Source organism: Aspergillus foveolatus, assembly GCF_047715535.1.
Source record: "Aspergillus foveolatus strain CBS 279.81 unplaced genomic scaffold BDW70scaffold_139, whole genome shotgun sequence".
Classification (NCBI taxonomy): domain Eukaryota; kingdom Fungi; phylum Ascomycota; class Eurotiomycetes; order Eurotiales; family Aspergillaceae; genus Aspergillus; species Aspergillus foveolatus.
In genome coordinates, this window is record NW_027396203.1 from 6,513 (window position 1) to 23,388 (window position 16,876).

At 50.8% G+C, this 16,876-nt stretch overlaps 5 protein-coding genes across 5 annotated transcripts; 1 reads left to right on the plus strand and 4 right to left on the minus strand.

The window, feature by feature from the left end:
- Positions 1-1,414, minus strand: BDW70DRAFT_22281 (uncharacterized protein). The gene is made up of 2 exons (XM_073743530.1): positions 928-1,414; positions 1-867 (listed from the first exon to the last, which is right to left on the minus strand). The coding sequence occupies exons 1-2, from the start codon at positions 1,204-1,206 to the stop codon at positions 352-354; spliced, it is 795 nt and encodes a 264-aa protein (XP_073590933.1). The 5' UTR covers positions 1,207-1,414; the 3' UTR covers positions 1-351.
- Positions 1,209-3,233, minus strand: BDW70DRAFT_22284 (aromatic prenyltransferase). Its single transcript, XM_073743531.1, has 2 exons — positions 1,809-3,233; positions 1,209-1,737 (listed from the first exon to the last, which is right to left on the minus strand). The coding sequence occupies exons 1-2, from the start codon at positions 2,996-2,998 to the stop codon at positions 1,623-1,625; spliced, it is 1,305 nt and encodes a 434-aa protein (XP_073590934.1). The 5' UTR covers positions 2,999-3,233; the 3' UTR covers positions 1,209-1,622.
- Positions 3,234-8,288: 5,055 nt separating this feature from the next.
- Positions 8,289-9,076, plus strand: BDW70DRAFT_145384 (uncharacterized protein). Its single transcript, XM_073738416.1, has 2 exons — positions 8,289-8,538; positions 8,605-9,076. Exons 1-2 carry the CDS (start codon positions 8,433-8,435, stop codon positions 8,745-8,747), a joined length of 249 nt encoding a protein of 82 aa, XP_073590935.1. The 5' UTR covers positions 8,289-8,432; the 3' UTR covers positions 8,748-9,076.
- Positions 9,077-11,297: 2,221 nt separating this feature from the next.
- BDW70DRAFT_164791 (hydrophobic surface binding protein A-domain-containing protein) lies at positions 11,298-12,968 on the minus strand (the record flags this gene model as incomplete). Its single annotated transcript, XM_073741554.1, has 1 exon — positions 11,298-12,968. The coding sequence occupies one exon, from the start codon at positions 12,966-12,968 to the stop codon at positions 11,298-11,300; it is 1,671 nt and encodes a 556-aa protein (XP_073590936.1).
- Positions 12,969-14,295: 1,327 nt separating this feature from the next.
- On the minus strand, positions 14,296-15,798 carry BDW70DRAFT_145387 (Fe-S cluster assembly protein dre2). Its single transcript, XM_073738417.1, has 2 exons — positions 14,887-15,798; positions 14,296-14,821 (listed from the first exon to the last, which is right to left on the minus strand). Exons 1-2 carry the CDS (start codon positions 15,509-15,511, stop codon positions 14,514-14,516), a joined length of 933 nt encoding a protein of 310 aa, XP_073590937.1. The 5' UTR covers positions 15,512-15,798; the 3' UTR covers positions 14,296-14,513.
- Positions 15,799-16,876: the final 1,078 nt, after the last annotated feature.

Genomic DNA, 16,876 nt, shown 5'->3' on the forward strand with positions numbered 1-16,876 from the left:
GACGAGCGGCCCATTGTAGAGCCCTTGGTACAATGTAAGATCTAAGTAATAAGACGACACTGGCATTGTTCACGCTCTAGGTTAAGTTGGCCACATTGGGAATAATGCATAAAATGGTCGTTTCGAGGTCATTCGCCGTTGCGACAATGCCCCTGGGAGGGCGAAGTGATACCGCTGCGTAATTTCTCTATCGTTATTAAAGGCCAGGTACCCCGGAAATTGCGGAAAATGCTCCTTGAGGAGCGATGGAGTTAAATCCCCCTGCCTTTAACTTCGCCATACGGTAACTCAGACCCCTGGCATCGACCAGGTTCCAGATTTTGGCAACATAATTGCTGGCTACGGCGCAGTCTACCTCCGCTGCAGTGTATAAACCCAATGATAAACCGCCGGTGCCTGAGCTCCGGACGCGGTCCGCCCACCCGGCGCCTCAAGAGGCATGCGACCAACAATCTCCCAGAAGCTAGATAGCCTGGGTACGTCCTCAAACCTAAAGGCCGAGTACGATAGTACGAACCATTTTGACCCCTTTTTCGTTAAGGGAACAAGGTGCAGACCCAGAAGCTCAATTGCTGGAAGTGTTATCCCTTCGCCTGCTTCCTTTGCGTTCTTAAGAATATCCTTGATGACTGGACAGACCGCTGACGTATCGGCAGATGCGCCGGTGAACGTCACTGGGCTAGATGTGGCAATTGCATCGCTTGTACTCTTGTCGATGATCGCCTCGAAGGGCCCGGCGGGGAGGAGGCGCGACACGTCGGTCCACGATCGGAGATCCGTTTGTATCCAGTGCATTGCGTGCGAGGGGTCCTGCGTCTTCTCACCCTCCTGACCAAGGCGGACAGCTTCGGAGGAGAAGTCGGCGTTCTAAGCAAAAGCGGTTAGCCAACCGGTCACGGCCGTCCTAATCGAAGCAAAAGATCCTACCACAATCCCATCTGCTTTCCATCCCCGCGCAACAAACGCATCCCGAACTCTACTTCCAAGTTTCGATATCCCAGGGCCAAGGTGGAGGACTTTCGGCGTGCTGGGCTGTGCTGCGGTCGGCCCGCTTTCGTGGAAAGAGAGAAGAGCGTCCAGGAGGACTTCGCCCGGGTTCAGCCATTCGCCAACATCCTGGCCAGTCGCAAATCTCGTGTCCCAGAAGGACGGGTCATCGTAATCGGGTGCGCCAGTTCGTCGAGGCCGGGCAGCGTCCGCTCGCATTCTCTTGGGATCCTGGAAAGGCGCTGAGAAGAATGGGGACGACCTTCGGGACGCGACCCCGATCCTATTCACGTGACGTCTTGTGTTCTTGAGCGACTACCGGTAATTGGGATGGACCCACGCCAGCCCTAACTCTTCATTCTTGTGATCAACCACTACCTTAGTCAATGGCTACACGGTGTGCACCAAGTCCTTAGTATGCGAGTCTTCTCTTTGCGAACGTGGACGTTGTTTTACTTTCTCCCAGAGCTCGAAAGGCGTCCCGAAAGCTTTCAGAGGAGACACTAAAAGAAATAAGTGGAAAAATAATGTACTGAATTTAGAAGCCTAGGATGATGACTATTCCAAAGAAACCCAAGATGTGCTTAAGGTATAGGCCATGTCCAATGTACGAGGCAGAATTATCAGGCACTGCACTATTTCCCCGGACAAGGATGATTGTAAATGCTCAGATAAACCCCTGTCTTCTCCGAATAAGTGTACGAAACCCACATCAGCAGATGTGATGTCTTGGACAGATCGAGGTCGGGACTAGACAAGTAAGCAGCAGCGTTAGCATAATTCATTACGTTTGACACGAAAGGCAGAGAATGAAGACATACTAGAACGACTGAACAGTCTCCGGGTACTTGGCCGCGAGATCCTTCCACCCCATTAACTCAAAGAACTTGACGAGCTTCTGGATACAGCCTGCATCGTTGAGCCCTTGCAGCGGAAAGTAGCCCTTGCCGAACGGCAAGGGATTGCCCGCCGTCATCTCATAGTTCCATACCATAGGCGCTGCATCCTCTGGGATCTGAGGCGCATCGGCTGGGAGGTCTCTCTTGCCGACGTTCTTCAGGTCGATAATATCCCAGAGCTCTTTGAGATACCGTAGACCCTCTTGATGTGCCGGGCTGGTGGCGCGGCCATTCAATGTCCAGAGCTCCTCGAGCTTAGTCTTGTCGGTGACATCCATGACGAAGGAATAAAACTTGAGACGCGATTTCGCAGGTGAGACGTAATCCCACGCCCAGAGGTTGTGGTAACCCCAGCCGTTCAGCTCAGTCATGTACGCTTCCACAGCCGCCCAGGCCTCGGTGCAGTCCAGTTTCCCCTGGTCTTTCAGGTCCTTGACCCCGTCTCTAACGAGCTGCGCAACTTCCTGGCCTGCCATTGTGGCTTTCAACCCGGGGTAGCTATACCCCTTCAGTGAAACCTCATCACCCTTGAAATCGAATCCGAAAGCATATTGCGTCTTTAATTTGTGACCACCAGGCACTTCTTTCGGTAGCCTGGCTTGCTGCTCACGAGTGAGAGTATGCTTCGGCTCGAAGTACGCATAAAGCTGCGGATCGAATCCTCTGATTCCCGCTCTGGCGAAGTGGTTTACCATCTCGGCCGGCGGGATCTGGTTAAATGGGTCCCGTTCCGTCCCCGAAAAGGAGTCGATAGGTTCAGCACCAATCCGGACCATTGGATGCGCACCCTTATGCTGGTAGTTGATGCTGAACTCCATGGGCAACCCGCTAACAGTCAGACTGGAATGGAATGTTGCTGGGTGCGGGCCGAGGCGGGGAATGAGTTGGTTATAGTAGAAGGTGAGGTGCCGATACTGTTGATCGAGGGTATAGCCAGACGAGGCGAGCATCTGGCCGAGCATTGGGCCGGTCTTGCGCCACCATTGCTCCTGGTCCCTGGTAGGAAAAGATAGGGCTGAGGTCAGGACGTCGAAGGGAGTGGGGGCGCTGCCCTGCTCCTTGGAGGGATCGACGACGGTCTGCGATCTTGGATCATCAGGTGTGGCGGTCATTTTGAGTGGCAAGCTAGGCGAATATGCTAGGTGAGCAAGAAAATCCTGAGTATACTTATTCTTGGGTATGCAATGGTTGCGAAAGCGGTCGTGAAGGGGGTCGAGTTTCCTTCGCGATATTTCGCGGGAAAAACTCCCAAGATAAAGCGCAGTATTTCAATCCCGGCTGACAGATCCACTGACCTGGCACTCTACCCCTCGTGTTGCTCTCCAGGCCTTGTACTGCAGGCGAAAGTTCGTGATAGGTGCCGCGTAACAGAAGCAAACAAGGCTCGCACAGTTCGAGTAAGCGACAGGCTGCCCCTGGCTGATCCACATCCTGCGTTGGCCAATGCCAACTGACGGTAAGCAGAGCGCCGAGTTGAGATTCTGGGCCAGAGCTTTCCACTAGCAGTGCTAGGCCGATGGGACGATATTGATAGTCGGGCAATATTACCTTGCTTCGTGCCTGTGCAATGCTCGTACCACCTCCTGTACGTCGGAGAAATGGGTCCATGCACTCTACATACCCCTGCGATTGGATCCTAGGCTTGACATGCATCAACATGGGCTTCGGAGAAGCGGTTCGATTAATCTATAAATAGGATCTAAATCGAGATCGCGAATCTGATTACCGAGACCGGGGATTAGGATGAACAAGAATCTATTGCAGATATAGCATTCTGGATCAAAAGTCAAAGGCACACCCTAATCTCGAAACATGTTTCCAGTACTCCCACCATCACAAGCTGTATAGAGACAAGGAGGCCGTTGAACGGCTGTTTTCCGCAGGGCCACACCATGCCAGGGGCTTCGGGCAAGATCAGACGCTCTAAAGAGAAGAGAGCTTGATCTGGAGGTCGCTTGTTTCTCAAAACGAAGAGTTTCTGTCTTCCAAGGTTGATTCCTTGTCATACCTAGAAGTACATGCTTTCTTCGCATCTTCTGCTTGTGCATGACCATCGAACCATAGCCTTGGATCGGACGGCTTGAAGGGTTCTCTAGTTAGGCCTGAAGAGAGACCTTCCTTCTCTTCCACCTTTTCCTAGACACATAAACCGACAAAGCCTTTCTCAATTTGGTTTTGGGCCCCCTCACACATATTCCTTGCATTCTCGGATCGTCTCGATATTGATTATTAGTACCTGCCATCTTCTTGACACCGCTTTGCCTCTTCTACCCTCTCTTCGCTCTCTACTCCTAGAAGATCGCCTTTCTTCTCCCAGATGGACTAGAGTCGCAACGAGTCTGTCTTTTCTCATTCAGCTGCTGTACATCGAAGATCCTCCAACTAAGGACCAATGTTGACGTTCTGAATATGGGCCGTCCGTCTATTGATATGGTTGGATATTTGGCTTTGACGCTTGCGGAACTCACTCTCAAGTCTTGCAGCAGGCCCTGCCCTCTCCCTGTTCTGAAACTGGCATGCCAAGCTGCTATACCGTGGGCACGCTCAATTTCGACTAGTCTGGCTGCGCTCTTCGTGCGGCTGCAACTGCAGTTGCTGCGACCGTCTCGTATTGCTCTTGGCTGATCCGGCAACTGCCAACCCGCTGCCCATTCCCAACTCGGTAAGTGACACCTCTTTCGGGCTACGCTGCGCAAGTGAATGGCTGGCACGTGCATTAGGGGCGCCACTGCCAAAGTTCCCGTCCTGGCCAGGCCGCCAACGTATGTTCACACTCTCATGGATTGACCAGTTCCAATCCCATGCACCCGTCAGCGAGTCTTTCTCCACCACCTCCCCTCATCGATTCCCATCTTCATCAAAGAGGACAGACTCAGTCACCTGCCACTCTGCCAATTGCCAATTGCCAATTGTGCCATTATACTACATATCTACGCACTTCCAGAATTCACTACGTGATTGGACAAGTCTACATCATGGTGACCCCTTCAGCGCTAAGGTTTTCAGCGCCCTTGCCTTCAATGGACAAAGTATAGATACCTTTGTTGGAACCCTTTGGTCTATGGTCCCGACTTACTTCACTGGGAGAGGGCTTCCTGGTCATTATACTTATCAAACAAATTGACCATCATGCATCTAGGCAACGGCCTATTTACTGCAGATTGTTGTCCCTTCTTACTCTTATTCCTCTGTTATTTTTATTCTTTGGTGTTTCTAATCTTCGTCGAGTTCTCTGCATCATCATGCAGAGAATCATGCGTCTTCAGTAGAAACCACCCAAAAGACGATTACCAATAGCATGCTACGGGGTATCCATTTGGAATTGCCACGGTAACTTGTAAGTGTTCTCGCTATCTGATGACCGTTGATACCATACGTTTTGACCTATCTCAAAGGCATGGCGGCAGCTTGTACGTGGACCCATTACCCTATGGTATGGTAAGTAAAAACTAATGGCTGCGAAACAGCGAGCCCCACCTTGCAAGTGGTAGTGAGCATGTTTTGCCAGCCCTATAGCAAATGCATGCGCTATGCCATCGGTTCACGGCAGGAACTGCCCCTACCCAGCCCCTACCAGCCTTCTGCCCTTAATGCCGTCGGGCAGAACAGTAAGCGGGTAAAATTTGCAGCCAGCATTGTGGAAGACATGCCCTGGACACGTAAACCATGAGGCTGACAGTCGAGCCCTCTACCATGAGCCTCTGGACTTTGTAGTTGGCGAAATGGTATAAGTAGTAAAAATCGCAAAGCAGCAAAGCACTTATGCGGGAAGTGATATAAACTGAACCATTGAGCCTGCGTTTTTACAACCACAGGAGAGATGATGCGGGAAAATTGACCTGATACTACTACGTGGGGAGGCTGCAGGCAAGATAAGTTTCCCTCCCCGTGCCTTTTTCCCTTCCCAGTGTACGCTTACCCAGTAAGGTATCAACAACAGAACCATTATGCAAGTGACGAACCCCGCTAATGATATTTTTCCAAAGTAAGCTGGTCATTAGTAAACCTATTCCGTTATGCACTATGACCGCAGTGTGTTCACAATAGTGCCCGCTTTAAGCTTGTTCTTCAATTTTCTATAACCCCAAACATAGGATAAGGGAGGATAAGGGAAGAAAATTCCGCAATCAATGCTGGTCATTTGGTCAGTGGCGCATTACGGAAATTAAAAGCTCGTTTTACGGAAGCCGGAGACAGCCTTTTCCAGCGGGAGAAAGACCATGCAGCAGACGCAGAACGGCACTGCAGGTGTTAAGTCTTATACCGTAATACATCGCACCAATGGCCCAGAGCGTTTGGGACTAATGTACCTTGGCCGTGAGAGGCGAGTCCGGTGATTTTAGGGGACGGATTGAGTGCAAGAAGAGTAGCCTTGGCCTATACAATACGCGAGTATTGATATTGCACCGTCGCCCAGGTCTTTTCAGAAGCGAACGTACTTAGACAACTAGGAAGGGAGTCTTCTTGGCCTCTTCAAGTGCGGAAGACTTTGAAGACAAGTTCTCTGCTCGGGGCCACGGTCGGAGGGCTTACATTGTGTTAAATAGTTACTGGCATCCTCGCGTGGGTAACAGTGTTGGCCTCGAATATTCTCGAATAGACCTTGGGGTAAAATTTCACGAAAACTAGACACCTCAAACCTACCATTTACAGCTTCGCATCGCCTCTACCGGTTATTCTAGTCACAGTGTGAATGATATCAATCTCAAACCGTTATCGAGTTACTCTTCGACTTATATCAAAGGACAATTTGGTCGATAAAGTCAGTTGCACTCTTACCACGATGTAGAGTGATTATAGTAATTTAAGGTATTGGGATAATCAGACCAGCAATGAATAGACAAACGGAAGACGCAGCCCGCGTAGGATACTGGTGTTGGGAGAACAAGTGGGTGGCTGCGCATGGCCACCTCAAAGTGGAGTTATGATGAGCTCTACTCGGCCAGTAAGCTGGTCATTCGGCCATTGAGTAGCCTATAGAGCGAACTGGCCCAAGCGGGCTGCGGGATTGCCTAGCGGACTAGAGGTGGTTGTGGAATACCGAACATGCTCGGCCGATGTTCAAGTTTAATGTGATCAAGAGTAATATTGGAACGCTGAGGTATAGACAGTGCTTCGACCATGGACTTGGGTCCCGGTCTTATGTATACCAAGGTCGAGCTGTAATTACACGAGCATCGGGTCTAGGTTTTGGCTTGTGAGGATCGAGGCCGTCGGAAGGTCACTGCGGTAAATATCAAGGCATTAGCAATGACAGAAGAGGATAGTTGGAGATCAGAAACTTGGGCATACCGTTGACCTTAGCCGGTTGTTCGTCTGCTGTTCCGGGGCACCAACTGCACTACAAACTTAGTTTCAAATAGGTATACCAAGGTTGAGCAGGTAAGCAGGTTGGTATTGACGTGATAATCTGGGCGGAATGTCCACAGATAAGCAACGTCTTTCCTTCGTTGACCTTGGGAACACTCTGACGATCCTTGAAACTGAGCAGCCGACCCAAGACTTCCATTGTGGTCCAGGCTTCCTTGACCCGCTCAAGAGATGGCTGTCTATTCCGTTGGAAAACAAGTCTCCAGGCCTATCAGGATGGAAACAAGCGGCCCATGTTCCCTTCCATGTCTATGTGACCACCAGCCATTCTGTTTTCACAGTATCTTTCTTGGAACGTGCAGGTTTGTCCGGCTAGATGTCGTCATCGAGCTCTCGTGGGCGTCGTGTGTCCGGTCCGGGATACGTCCAAATGCCTTAGGGCAACTATCGAACTATCAACGCTTATCTGTCAGTATAATTGTCTGTTGAAAAGGGTTCGATGAGGATACAATATGCCTGAAAAGAAAGTCCTGGATACCATTGACAGGAGACCTGAAAGTTGTTTGAGCCTGGCATGTCAGGACTAACACCGGGGATATGCCCACCAGCTTCCACGGGACATTAAACCCGACCTATAGCTGCACACTATTGACCACTGGCAGAATGGCTTGCTGGCTGCACAATATCAGGCGTCTCTGAACCATCCGTCAGCGTCAGTCGGCGTGGATGAGGCGACCCAGCAAGCTTGAGTTGTCAAATATGACAAGCTGGTTTCCTTGGGAAGGCACGCGGCAATATCCACGCTCACACAATTAGAACCAATAACACAAACAAATAATCAGACCTGCAGACAGTGAACCGACGGATCTGATCGTCGCCCCTTGAAGTCACCTCGTCTCTCATTCATCGCCGTTTCATCTGGCCCGGAGCCACTGATACGACGACCAAGGCGCCAATAACTTGCCACCCAACATCGCCAAACGGTCCAATAATCACAGAGAGAGAAAGCTAGGGAGAGTGGACGAGTCTCCAGGGTGAGCGGCAACGTCCAGTGACTTACCCCGCAACGGAGGGCTGGGATGACATATAAACCTTGTGCGACCCGGACAGTCTCACATCCTAGAAGCTCAGTGAATCGACTTTCTCGACCATCACTCATCATTGTCTATAATAATTGTTCTAGCTCCATAACTATTCTATCATCTCTACGAACAGCGAGTTCGAAACTCTATCAAAATGTCCGCCCCTCAAGTTGTTCAGTCCCTCTCCAGCGCCAGCGGTCCGGCTGGAGGATGGTTTAGGACCCAGTTGGCGACTTTGAGGAACAGATTCATCAACACTGGTATGGCCATTCTTCATCCTCCCTCATTATCGTATCCTCTCGCCTGGACTTTCTAACGTCAACCAGAGAAGCGACGCCAGCGAGCAGCTCTCGTCGGGACCTCGTTCGCCGCCCACCGACCAGTCTGGATCACCGCTGGAGGCGGAGCATACACTACAGCCGTTGCGGTTTATTTAACGATGAAATTTATGCGGCGTGTCCCAGTATAGCTGGCCCTTCACTTATTTCTTTGCGAAACTCTACCGAAACTCTACATAAAGACGTGGTTGAGCCTAGACCTAGAGGCGGAACTTGACTGTCTTTGCGATAGACGGCATCATCTACCATTGCACATTCTTTCTTTTTGTTGTTCGTACAAATGCACGGGTGGGCAGGCTGGCAACTGGAAGGATACGACTCGATAGGAATGAACTGGGATGGATGGGATCATCTGACAGCGGGCGTTACATTCTTTCTCTTGCTTTTCTATGAAACTTTGGGACTATGGCGAACTGAATGAATTATTGAGTGAATATTTTAATGAATTCTCTCTTTATACGCAACGATTAACCAACTGCCTCCTCTCCTCTCAGCTCTCCTTCAAAGGAGGGGCGCAGAAGTACTCGTACACCGTCCAATCCAGTCAGGGGCAACTCGTGACCTCATTCCGTATCAGACCCGACAAGGTTGCATCCAATCACACTGGCACGGAGGCCAGGATCCAGGCATATATCAGACGCATTAATGCCTCACCACCGACCAACCCGTCCAAAGACCGATCGCATATTTCAGGCCACTCAAATCGTCGCACGATGCGTCAGCGGCTGCGCGTTCCAGGGATGGGTGCGTGGCCTGATTTTCTCCTTTCCTATCTGTCACTTGGGAATATCCCGCACCTATGCCCGGCTCAGCCGAAAAATCGTGACAGTTAACATGACATCTCTATTAAGTTACCATCGTGGTGGGCCTTTTGTGGACCTCGCCGTCAAAGCTTCAGTGCTCCCCATCCTTCAGGAGGAGTCTGGGGGTGGGCCTTGGATTCCCCGGATCGGATCCACGCGAGCTCCCCAGTGGGACCTAGAAAGGTGTCAGCCCACAGTACGCTTAACCATGTTTGTCCAGGAGGATAATGCTGAGGGTTCTCGGCGACGGGAATCTCCTGATGCTATTGGATGGATTCCATCACACAGTGTGAACCCCGCTTCCTGCGGTCTCACCCCCGGCTTCTTGGCGGGCTGAACCCCGCGTTTGGGAGCATTCAAGCAGGCCAGGATACTCATTAAATCAGTGACTTTGGTCGGGGAGTCTCTCAAATGTTGAATTGTAGGCGTCTTCAGCTTGAACATCAAGTTTCCTTGCACGGAATCGGATATCCGGTCGGTAATCAGAGCCCAGATCAAGGTTTGAATGTTCCAGCACAGCGGCCAGATGGATTTTCTTGGGGCTGTGATAAGGTAACAATCGACATAGCGGAGCGATTATTGGCTTGGTTTGAATAGTATCCCGTAATATGGGGCGAGGCAGCCATGCTCCAGGCTGTCTAGGGGTAGTCGTACGCTTCCTAGCTGAACCGTGACCTAATGGTCGTTGGCAACCAGTTATTTTCAATGATATATATTAACAAGTTATGTGAAAGGGCAGAGGCTAATGATGACTCCCATATAGACGTTCAGGGGCAAGTAATGTCTATTTCTGACGGTCGCTTTGGTCAAGTTCATATTGACTGCCAATTTTCATCATAACTTTTGTTTACTGGCTTGTCAAGGGGTAAGCAAATCAAGGATGAGATAAAACAGGTTTCTTAAAGGCTAGCTACTCTTTGCTTTGACTAAATTAGATTGGTAATGGTATTCCTCAAGAGTTGTGGATGCATCCTAGGAAAGCGCAGGACAGTTAAGCTACAGCTAACATAGAAAGAACAAACCACACATATTCTAACGACGGGAGGTACTATAGGACAATATGAGTGCAGTTATATTATAACTATGCAATCGCTGCCGGAAAGTTTCCATATTCATAATTTAAGAATCCCACCTGACCCAAACACGCCCATCGTGATGGCGCCCATAAATTCTGCGCTCATATGTCCTGTGGTGGACCTAATCAGTGCGTCTAAGTCAGGCATATGATGAGTCTTGAGATTTGGTAGTGTTCCAGTAGCGCAGAGAGAGAGTGACCGGCACTTCTGTTCTTAATGGGAGGGAGGCAGACCCGGCGGAGGCAGTCAAGGCAGAGCTGTGCTCGCGGCAGCTGCCGAGGTCAAGGGCCTGAGTGGTAAGGCAGCGAACGAAGAACCCTAATCAGAGAGTTGTTATCTTACTCTCGGCAACTAGGAGATGAAGAGCACAACACTTGAAAAGAATGTATCCCTACACTACAAAGGCGGGCACAGGATGATTGTGCACTGACCGGCTCCCTCGGGAAAAGATATATCCAATATAACTTGTTATGCAAGCATTTCTATTGTGTGTAGATGGAAGGATCTGGAGGATGCTTCAGTGATTTCTGGGTTTCCGGTTAGTGAAATATCTTAACGAATAGAGGAATGCTAGGTTACGGCATTCTGGCTTTAACCTCCGTCCCAATGAACAGTGCAGGCACTACGGTTGCTCTACGGATTCCTGACTACCTCCGTTTTTGTTAATGCGTCTTAAACTTATATGACTAGTCAAATTATGTAGTAAGATAGGAATAGCCTAGTTGATCAGAAGTACTATAGAGCATTCAACTATATTAATAATAAACATTAACTTAGGAACCACAGCATCACACCTGCCTGCCTATAGAACCATAATCACACCTCCGATCACCATCGCACCAAGAAGGGAAGACCTCAGCTCATTCATAGCCGCAGCGCCAGTGAACTCCGGGGCAGCGGGGCCAGTATCAGTATTGCTAGGGGCCTCAGGCTGGGTTACAGGCTCAGTCTCCTCCGAGTCGCCGCCACTGGACTCAGGGGCCTCGGGGCTAGTGTCAGTATCGGATGGGGTCTCTGGTTCGGGACTAGTTTCGTTCTCGTCCGAGCTTCCGCCCGTGGGTGCTGGTGAGACGCCTGTTTGCGAGGTCGTGGGGACAAGGGTTGTCGAACTAGAATCAGTTGGCTCTGGGGCTGGGGGTTTGGTGTGTCCTGGGCCAGTGGGTGGTTCGGTCGACGACTCTGTCTTTGTTGGCTCAGGCTCGTCGGTCTCGGTAGTTGAGGGGGGCGGGGTCTCCGTTTCGGTCTCGCAAGGCTCTGAAGTAGATGGAGGAAGGGTTTCGCTTTCGGTCTCGCATGGCGTGGTGCTTGACGGGGGTGGAGTCTCGCTCTCGGTCTCACAGGGCTCTGAAGTAGAAGGAGGAGGGGTCTCTGTTTCAGTATCACACGGAGTACTGGTTGGCTCTGGCGTCTCAGAGTCGGTTTCGCATGGCTCCGTCGTCGAAGAAGGAGGGGGCGTCTCCGTTTCCGTTTCGCAAGGAGTGGTAGTTGGCTCAGGCTCCTGTGTCTCTGTTTCGCAGGGCTCGGAAGTGGTCGAGGTGCTTGTGGGAGAGGTTGTGGTTTCAGTTGTGCTTGTGGTTTCAGTTGTGCTTGTGGTGTCAGTAGTCGTGCTGGTCTCGGTGGTTGTGGTATCAGTCGTCGTCGTAGTTTCAGTGGTGGACGTGCTGGTCTCGGTAGGCGTGGTTGTCTCCGTGGTTGTGCTGGTATCAGTCGTCGTGGTCTCAGTTGTCGTGGTCTCAGTTGTCGTGGTCTCAGTTGTCGTGGTCTCAGTTGTCGTGGTCTCTGTTGTCGTGGTCTCAGTTGTCGTGGTCTCAGTCGTCGTGGTCTCAGTCGTCGTGGTCTCAGTCGTCGTTGTAGTTTCAGTAGTAGACGTGCTGGTGGACGTCGCCGTAGTAGTAGTGCTAGTTGTCGTAGGAGTAGCCACATCCGCATAAGCATCAATTCCCTTCTGGATACTGGCCCTAATCCCCGCGGAAAGCTCATCGGCAATATCCTTCAGTGCGGCCGGAACTTTACTGCTCAGCGCCTCTGCAAACGCGTTGGCAGCAGTTAATTGTGCCGTCAGCTGCGCATAGACGCTTGGTCCTGAACCCGCCGCAACAACCAGATCTTTCTTGTCAATCAGCGACGCAATGGTTGCATCCACGTCGCTAGTCAAGTCCAGAATGGGAGTGACAAGGTCCAGGGCTTCGATGCTGGTCAGTGAGTCGCCGGCCAGGACGATCTCCGTGCCCGAGTCAATGACAGCAATGAGCTGATTCGACGATTCCTCAATTGCGGAGGTGTCACCACCGGTGTAAGCAGCGATGTCAGAGCCCAGAGCGAGGACCTGAGTGTTGATTTCGGCTATTTTGCTCACGATTGCTGCAGAATCACGTTGGAACAGTGTGGGTTGCCGCGCGACTCTTGTAGGAGTAGCGAGTGTTGTTGTTAGGGCTAGGAAGCCGGTTAGGATAGAGGATGGCTTAAACCTCATCTTGAAAGCTCCCATGAAGAACGAGTGAAGGGAGACTGTCTGAATCTTAAGCTCCAAAAAAAGAAACGAGGGTGGATTTGCCAGTGACACTCGGAAGGAAAAACCCTTCCAGAACTCACTAGGAGAGACCCTTATATGCCATGCCGACTAGAGGGAGCACATGCCTGTGACTTGGACAACGACAGCAAGCGAGCCTCGCTTCTTTTGGGTCCCAGGACGTCTCATTTCAGATAAGCGAACGCTAAACGAGCAAGCGGATTGACTACTGGTCCCTGGATACAGCACAGTGCTGGCTAGAACTTGATCCAGGATTTTGATCACACCCCGGCAAAAAAAAAAGCCCAAGTTGAAGGTCGAACAGTGAGAACCGTTGCACAGACATCAGCCTTAAACGGACGCAACTATACCAACCTGGGCAATGACTGCGAACATCAAGGCTTGGTATGTCGGTACCTGCCCAGGAGCTACGCAAAATCGGGGTAGGACCCTGGTGCAATGAATCTAGATTAAATAGCTTCGTTTTGATTCGAGGAAGATCAAATCATGTGCTTTAGTCTCTTGGGCTATTAAATGAATCTTGGAGATGATCCAGCCACAGTCGCGGGGTTTTGAGACACTGAAATATCCGGTGGTCCCGCTTAGTTGAACTCGGCGTCGACCAAGTGACTCTGGATGAAGGCTGGTAAAATATCTGCAAAATACTTTCGGTCGTCATCTCTGAATGGCGTCTGAGGTCATGGTGGCATTGTCAGGCCGACTTCCTGCCACCTTTAAGAGTAACCGAAGCATTTGCCAGAGGCATAAATCGAAACTAGTTGTCGGTTTTCCACCGCATGCCACCCTGATTGTTTGATGCTGCGACGAAAGTGTAGGAAAGCAGGACCACGAATTGGGAGAAGGATCCAACTGAGATTGCCTCAGTAGCGGCCAGCGAAGCGGCAGGAGCCCAATTTTGCAAGCTGGCCCCTTCGGGCTCCGCGTTGAAAGTGACGTTACTTCGAAAGCGCCGTGGCGTCCCTGGACGAAATTAAATGACCAAGAGTTGGGGAAACTGTTTAACGTAGGCCCGGGCACGGATGCACACGGGCAACCGAGGTAAATACCTAGGGAAGGATGGGCTTATTCCTCGACGACTCTCGTTGCTGTCACCGTCTTCGCCTAGCGTCGATTGTTGTCAGCAACCTGATTAATGTCTGTAGAAGGTTGAGAGATATGCTGCAAGGATTGGGTGGTAGCCGAACCTGTCCAGGTGGTCACATGCATGTAATGTCTCAGTATAAGATCATAGAATTCAAGCATTTTTCAAGCACAATCTTCCTAACTCAGGCACAAAGAAGCAGCAACTTGATACTTGGAACTTTATATCATTATCTAGGAGAAAAAACATCCGAAACCAGACCAAATGCCAATTCCAGCAATCAACGATGATTTTGTCTAAGCTCATCAAAAATCAAAGCCCATGAAAGCAAACTCCACAAACCCCGAGCATATCCCCGCCAGAAACCAAAACAAGTATGCCATTAACTTTGACCAGTCCCGGCCTGATTAGAGCTGGGCAACGTCATTCAAGATCTGGACCTCCTGCCCCGGCTTGAAGGCTGGAAGACCAATGAAGGGACATCCGTCACATCTGAAGGCGTCACCGAGGGCGCAGTTACCGCAAGACCCGGTCTTCCCTTGCACCGTAAAGTCTAATTCGTTCAGATCGTCAGACTCGAGCTTCATGACATTGAGACTCTTGTCCGCTGTCTCGCGGCGCTCCCTATCTTCGGCTTCAATCTGGGCCGCGAGACCGCAAGTGCAGTCCTTGCAGGCGCGACGTCGCTTTCCAGCCTTGGGCTGACACTCTGGAGCTGCAGGACATTAGTCGTGAATTCTAGCAAGATGCAGGTCAAAAATGCAGGCCCAAGGAACTTACGTGGAACAATCGGCCTCTTCAGGTCGTCCGCCGACAAGAGGGTATCCTCATCGATAAGCTCATCATCATTGAGGTCGTTATCATCGGAGCTGATGATCGGAGGCGGCTGTACAACCGGGGCCGGAGCGGGCGCAGCCTTCTTCTTCCTTCCCAATCTCAACGGCACCGCAGCCCCGTTTCCAACATCCATCTTCTCAAACCCGGTGTCTTTCTTCACGAGCCCCGCAAGAACCGCCTCCCGATCCTCGGCTTCCCCGAAGAAGTTGTCTTCCGTCTGCAACTTGGCACCGCCCTTCATGGCCGGGACAACAGCCGCATAGACCTCCCGCTTGAGCAGCTGCAGCGCCTCCGAGCGCCGGGTGCCATCCGTGCCTGTAAGAACGAGAACGAGATCGTAAGTGTTCGCTGGAAGAGAAACAAAACCCGCTGAGACGCGGTCAAGCATCTGAAGATCGGTCGCGCTGCGGTCGTACGTTGTGAAGAGAGTGCGGAGTTTATCTTCCTGGGTGGCGATTGAGGGAGGTGCGAGGAGGAGGGTCCGTTTACCGCTGTCGGCGGACCTTGAGGAAGTCGGCGTCATGTCGAAGTCTGGGGTTGTGTCGATGCTCACGAAGGACGGGGCCATTGTCGCTGGCGTCTATCGTCTCCGCGGGAAAAATGAGTGGGAGGTGATGAAACGGAGGCAATCAGTGATTTCTGTCTCGGAGGGCGGCGGAAGTCGAAGTATTTTTGGCGCGTTTGCGGAGAGAGAGCAAGACGTGGTATCAGGCGAGAATGTGAGAATTGCAGTCGATGAAATGAATGAGCTGAGGTAGCGAGGGGAAGCGATCAAGCAAAAGAGTCAGAGATCTCCAATTTGAGACTCGGCTGGCGGTTGGTCAGCGCAATTCTTATCAATCAGCATTGAGGGGCAATCACTCCACGTGATCCGCGGAGAAGCAGAGCCTGCGTATCGCCTGGTTCTTTATCGCAATATTTGGTCACTGTCGGTAATCAGGTTCATAAGTAGCCAATCACTGCTCGCATAATAGACTCTTGATTACTGGTGCATTGTAAACAAAAACATGAACATTTGCCCCGATACCGGATCAACACCTCTTTGAGTCACTCAAAATAAATCCATTACTAATCCACCTGTCCTATTTCTTGGCTGATTTCGGTCAATAAATCGGTGATGTCACGGGAAGGCCGACCATGACCAGTCGAGGAAAACCGCACGCGATCTCGGGTTCCTTTGCCCTAAACGGTTTGATATCTATGCCCAACTGACTTCTCGGCCGATAACTGTTCATGACTGCGATCTTAGGAAGGCCTATTCATCGTAGAGCTAAGGCGTGCATGGTCAAGCAAAATAAATTTCTGTCAGAGATCCCATACCACAAGGTCATGCAATCAATTCGACCTATCTCATTAATGTACTACTACTACTTCTTGAATAACTGAAGGCTTTCCATGCAAATTCCGCACACGATAATTGATCTTTGACTTAAAGCGAATCGATTCTCAATGGGACCATGCATGCCGAGAGCTAGGGGCGGTGGGCGTTCGTACGGTATCCGGCTTCTCAGGTCCTGTCGGGCACTTGCATTATCAGGATAAAGTGATACCTCCGCTAGTTAGTAACCAGAAGAGGATGTATCAGCCCTTGATCAATATCCTATAACGAGGTCGAACCCATGTCCTTCCCCAAAATACTCATTTTGTCCACCCCTCGCGTGTCTTCTCTGTGAATTGAACCGTGATTAAACAAAGCATTGATGAGAAGATGAACATCGCCGCAGCATTGGTGTACCGTGCTTGTAACAATCAGGAGCACCGTCTTTATTACGGTCATGCATCTTGGCTCGATCTTAAGAGTCGGTGCTGTCTCGTCAAAGCAGTTAAGCGTTCTCTGTAGCTGACAGACCCGTGATGACCTCTTCTCTGTACAATTGGTGAGTGCGTAGTCAATTCTTAAGGATTGGCCAGGCAATGAGAATAATCTGCGCAC

Bases quoted from the DNA above. Each gene is read 5' to 3' on its own strand.
- BDW70DRAFT_22281 (XM_073743530.1), bottom strand. From the start codon at position 1,206: ATGCGAGCGGACGCTGCCCGGCCTCGACGAACTGGCGCACCCGATTAC. The intron at 868-927 runs GTAGGATCTTTT...GCTTTTGCTTAG, and splicing joins GGAAAGCAGATGGGATTGTG to AACGCCGACTTCTCCTCCGA.
- BDW70DRAFT_22284 (XM_073743531.1), bottom strand. From the start codon at position 2,998: ATGACCGCCACACCTGATGATCCAAGATCGCAGACCGTCGTCGATCCC. The intron at 1,738-1,808 runs GTATGTCTTCAT...TTACTTGTCTAG, and splicing joins GAGACTGTTCAGTCGTTCTA to TCCCGACCTCGATCTGTCCA.
- BDW70DRAFT_145384 (XM_073738416.1), top strand. From the start codon at position 8,433: ATGTCCGCCCCTCAAGTTGTTCAGTCCCTCTCCAGCGCCAGCGGTCCG. The intron at 8,539-8,604 runs GTATGGCCATTC...AACGTCAACCAG, and splicing joins GAACAGATTCATCAACACTG to AGAAGCGACGCCAGCGAGCA.
- BDW70DRAFT_145387 (XM_073738417.1), bottom strand. From the start codon at position 15,511: ATGGCCCCGTCCTTCGTGAGCATCGACACAACCCCAGACTTCGACATG. The intron at 14,822-14,886 runs GTAAGTTCCTTG...AATGTCCTGCAG, and splicing joins GAAGAGGCCGATTGTTCCAC to CTCCAGAGTGTCAGCCCAAG.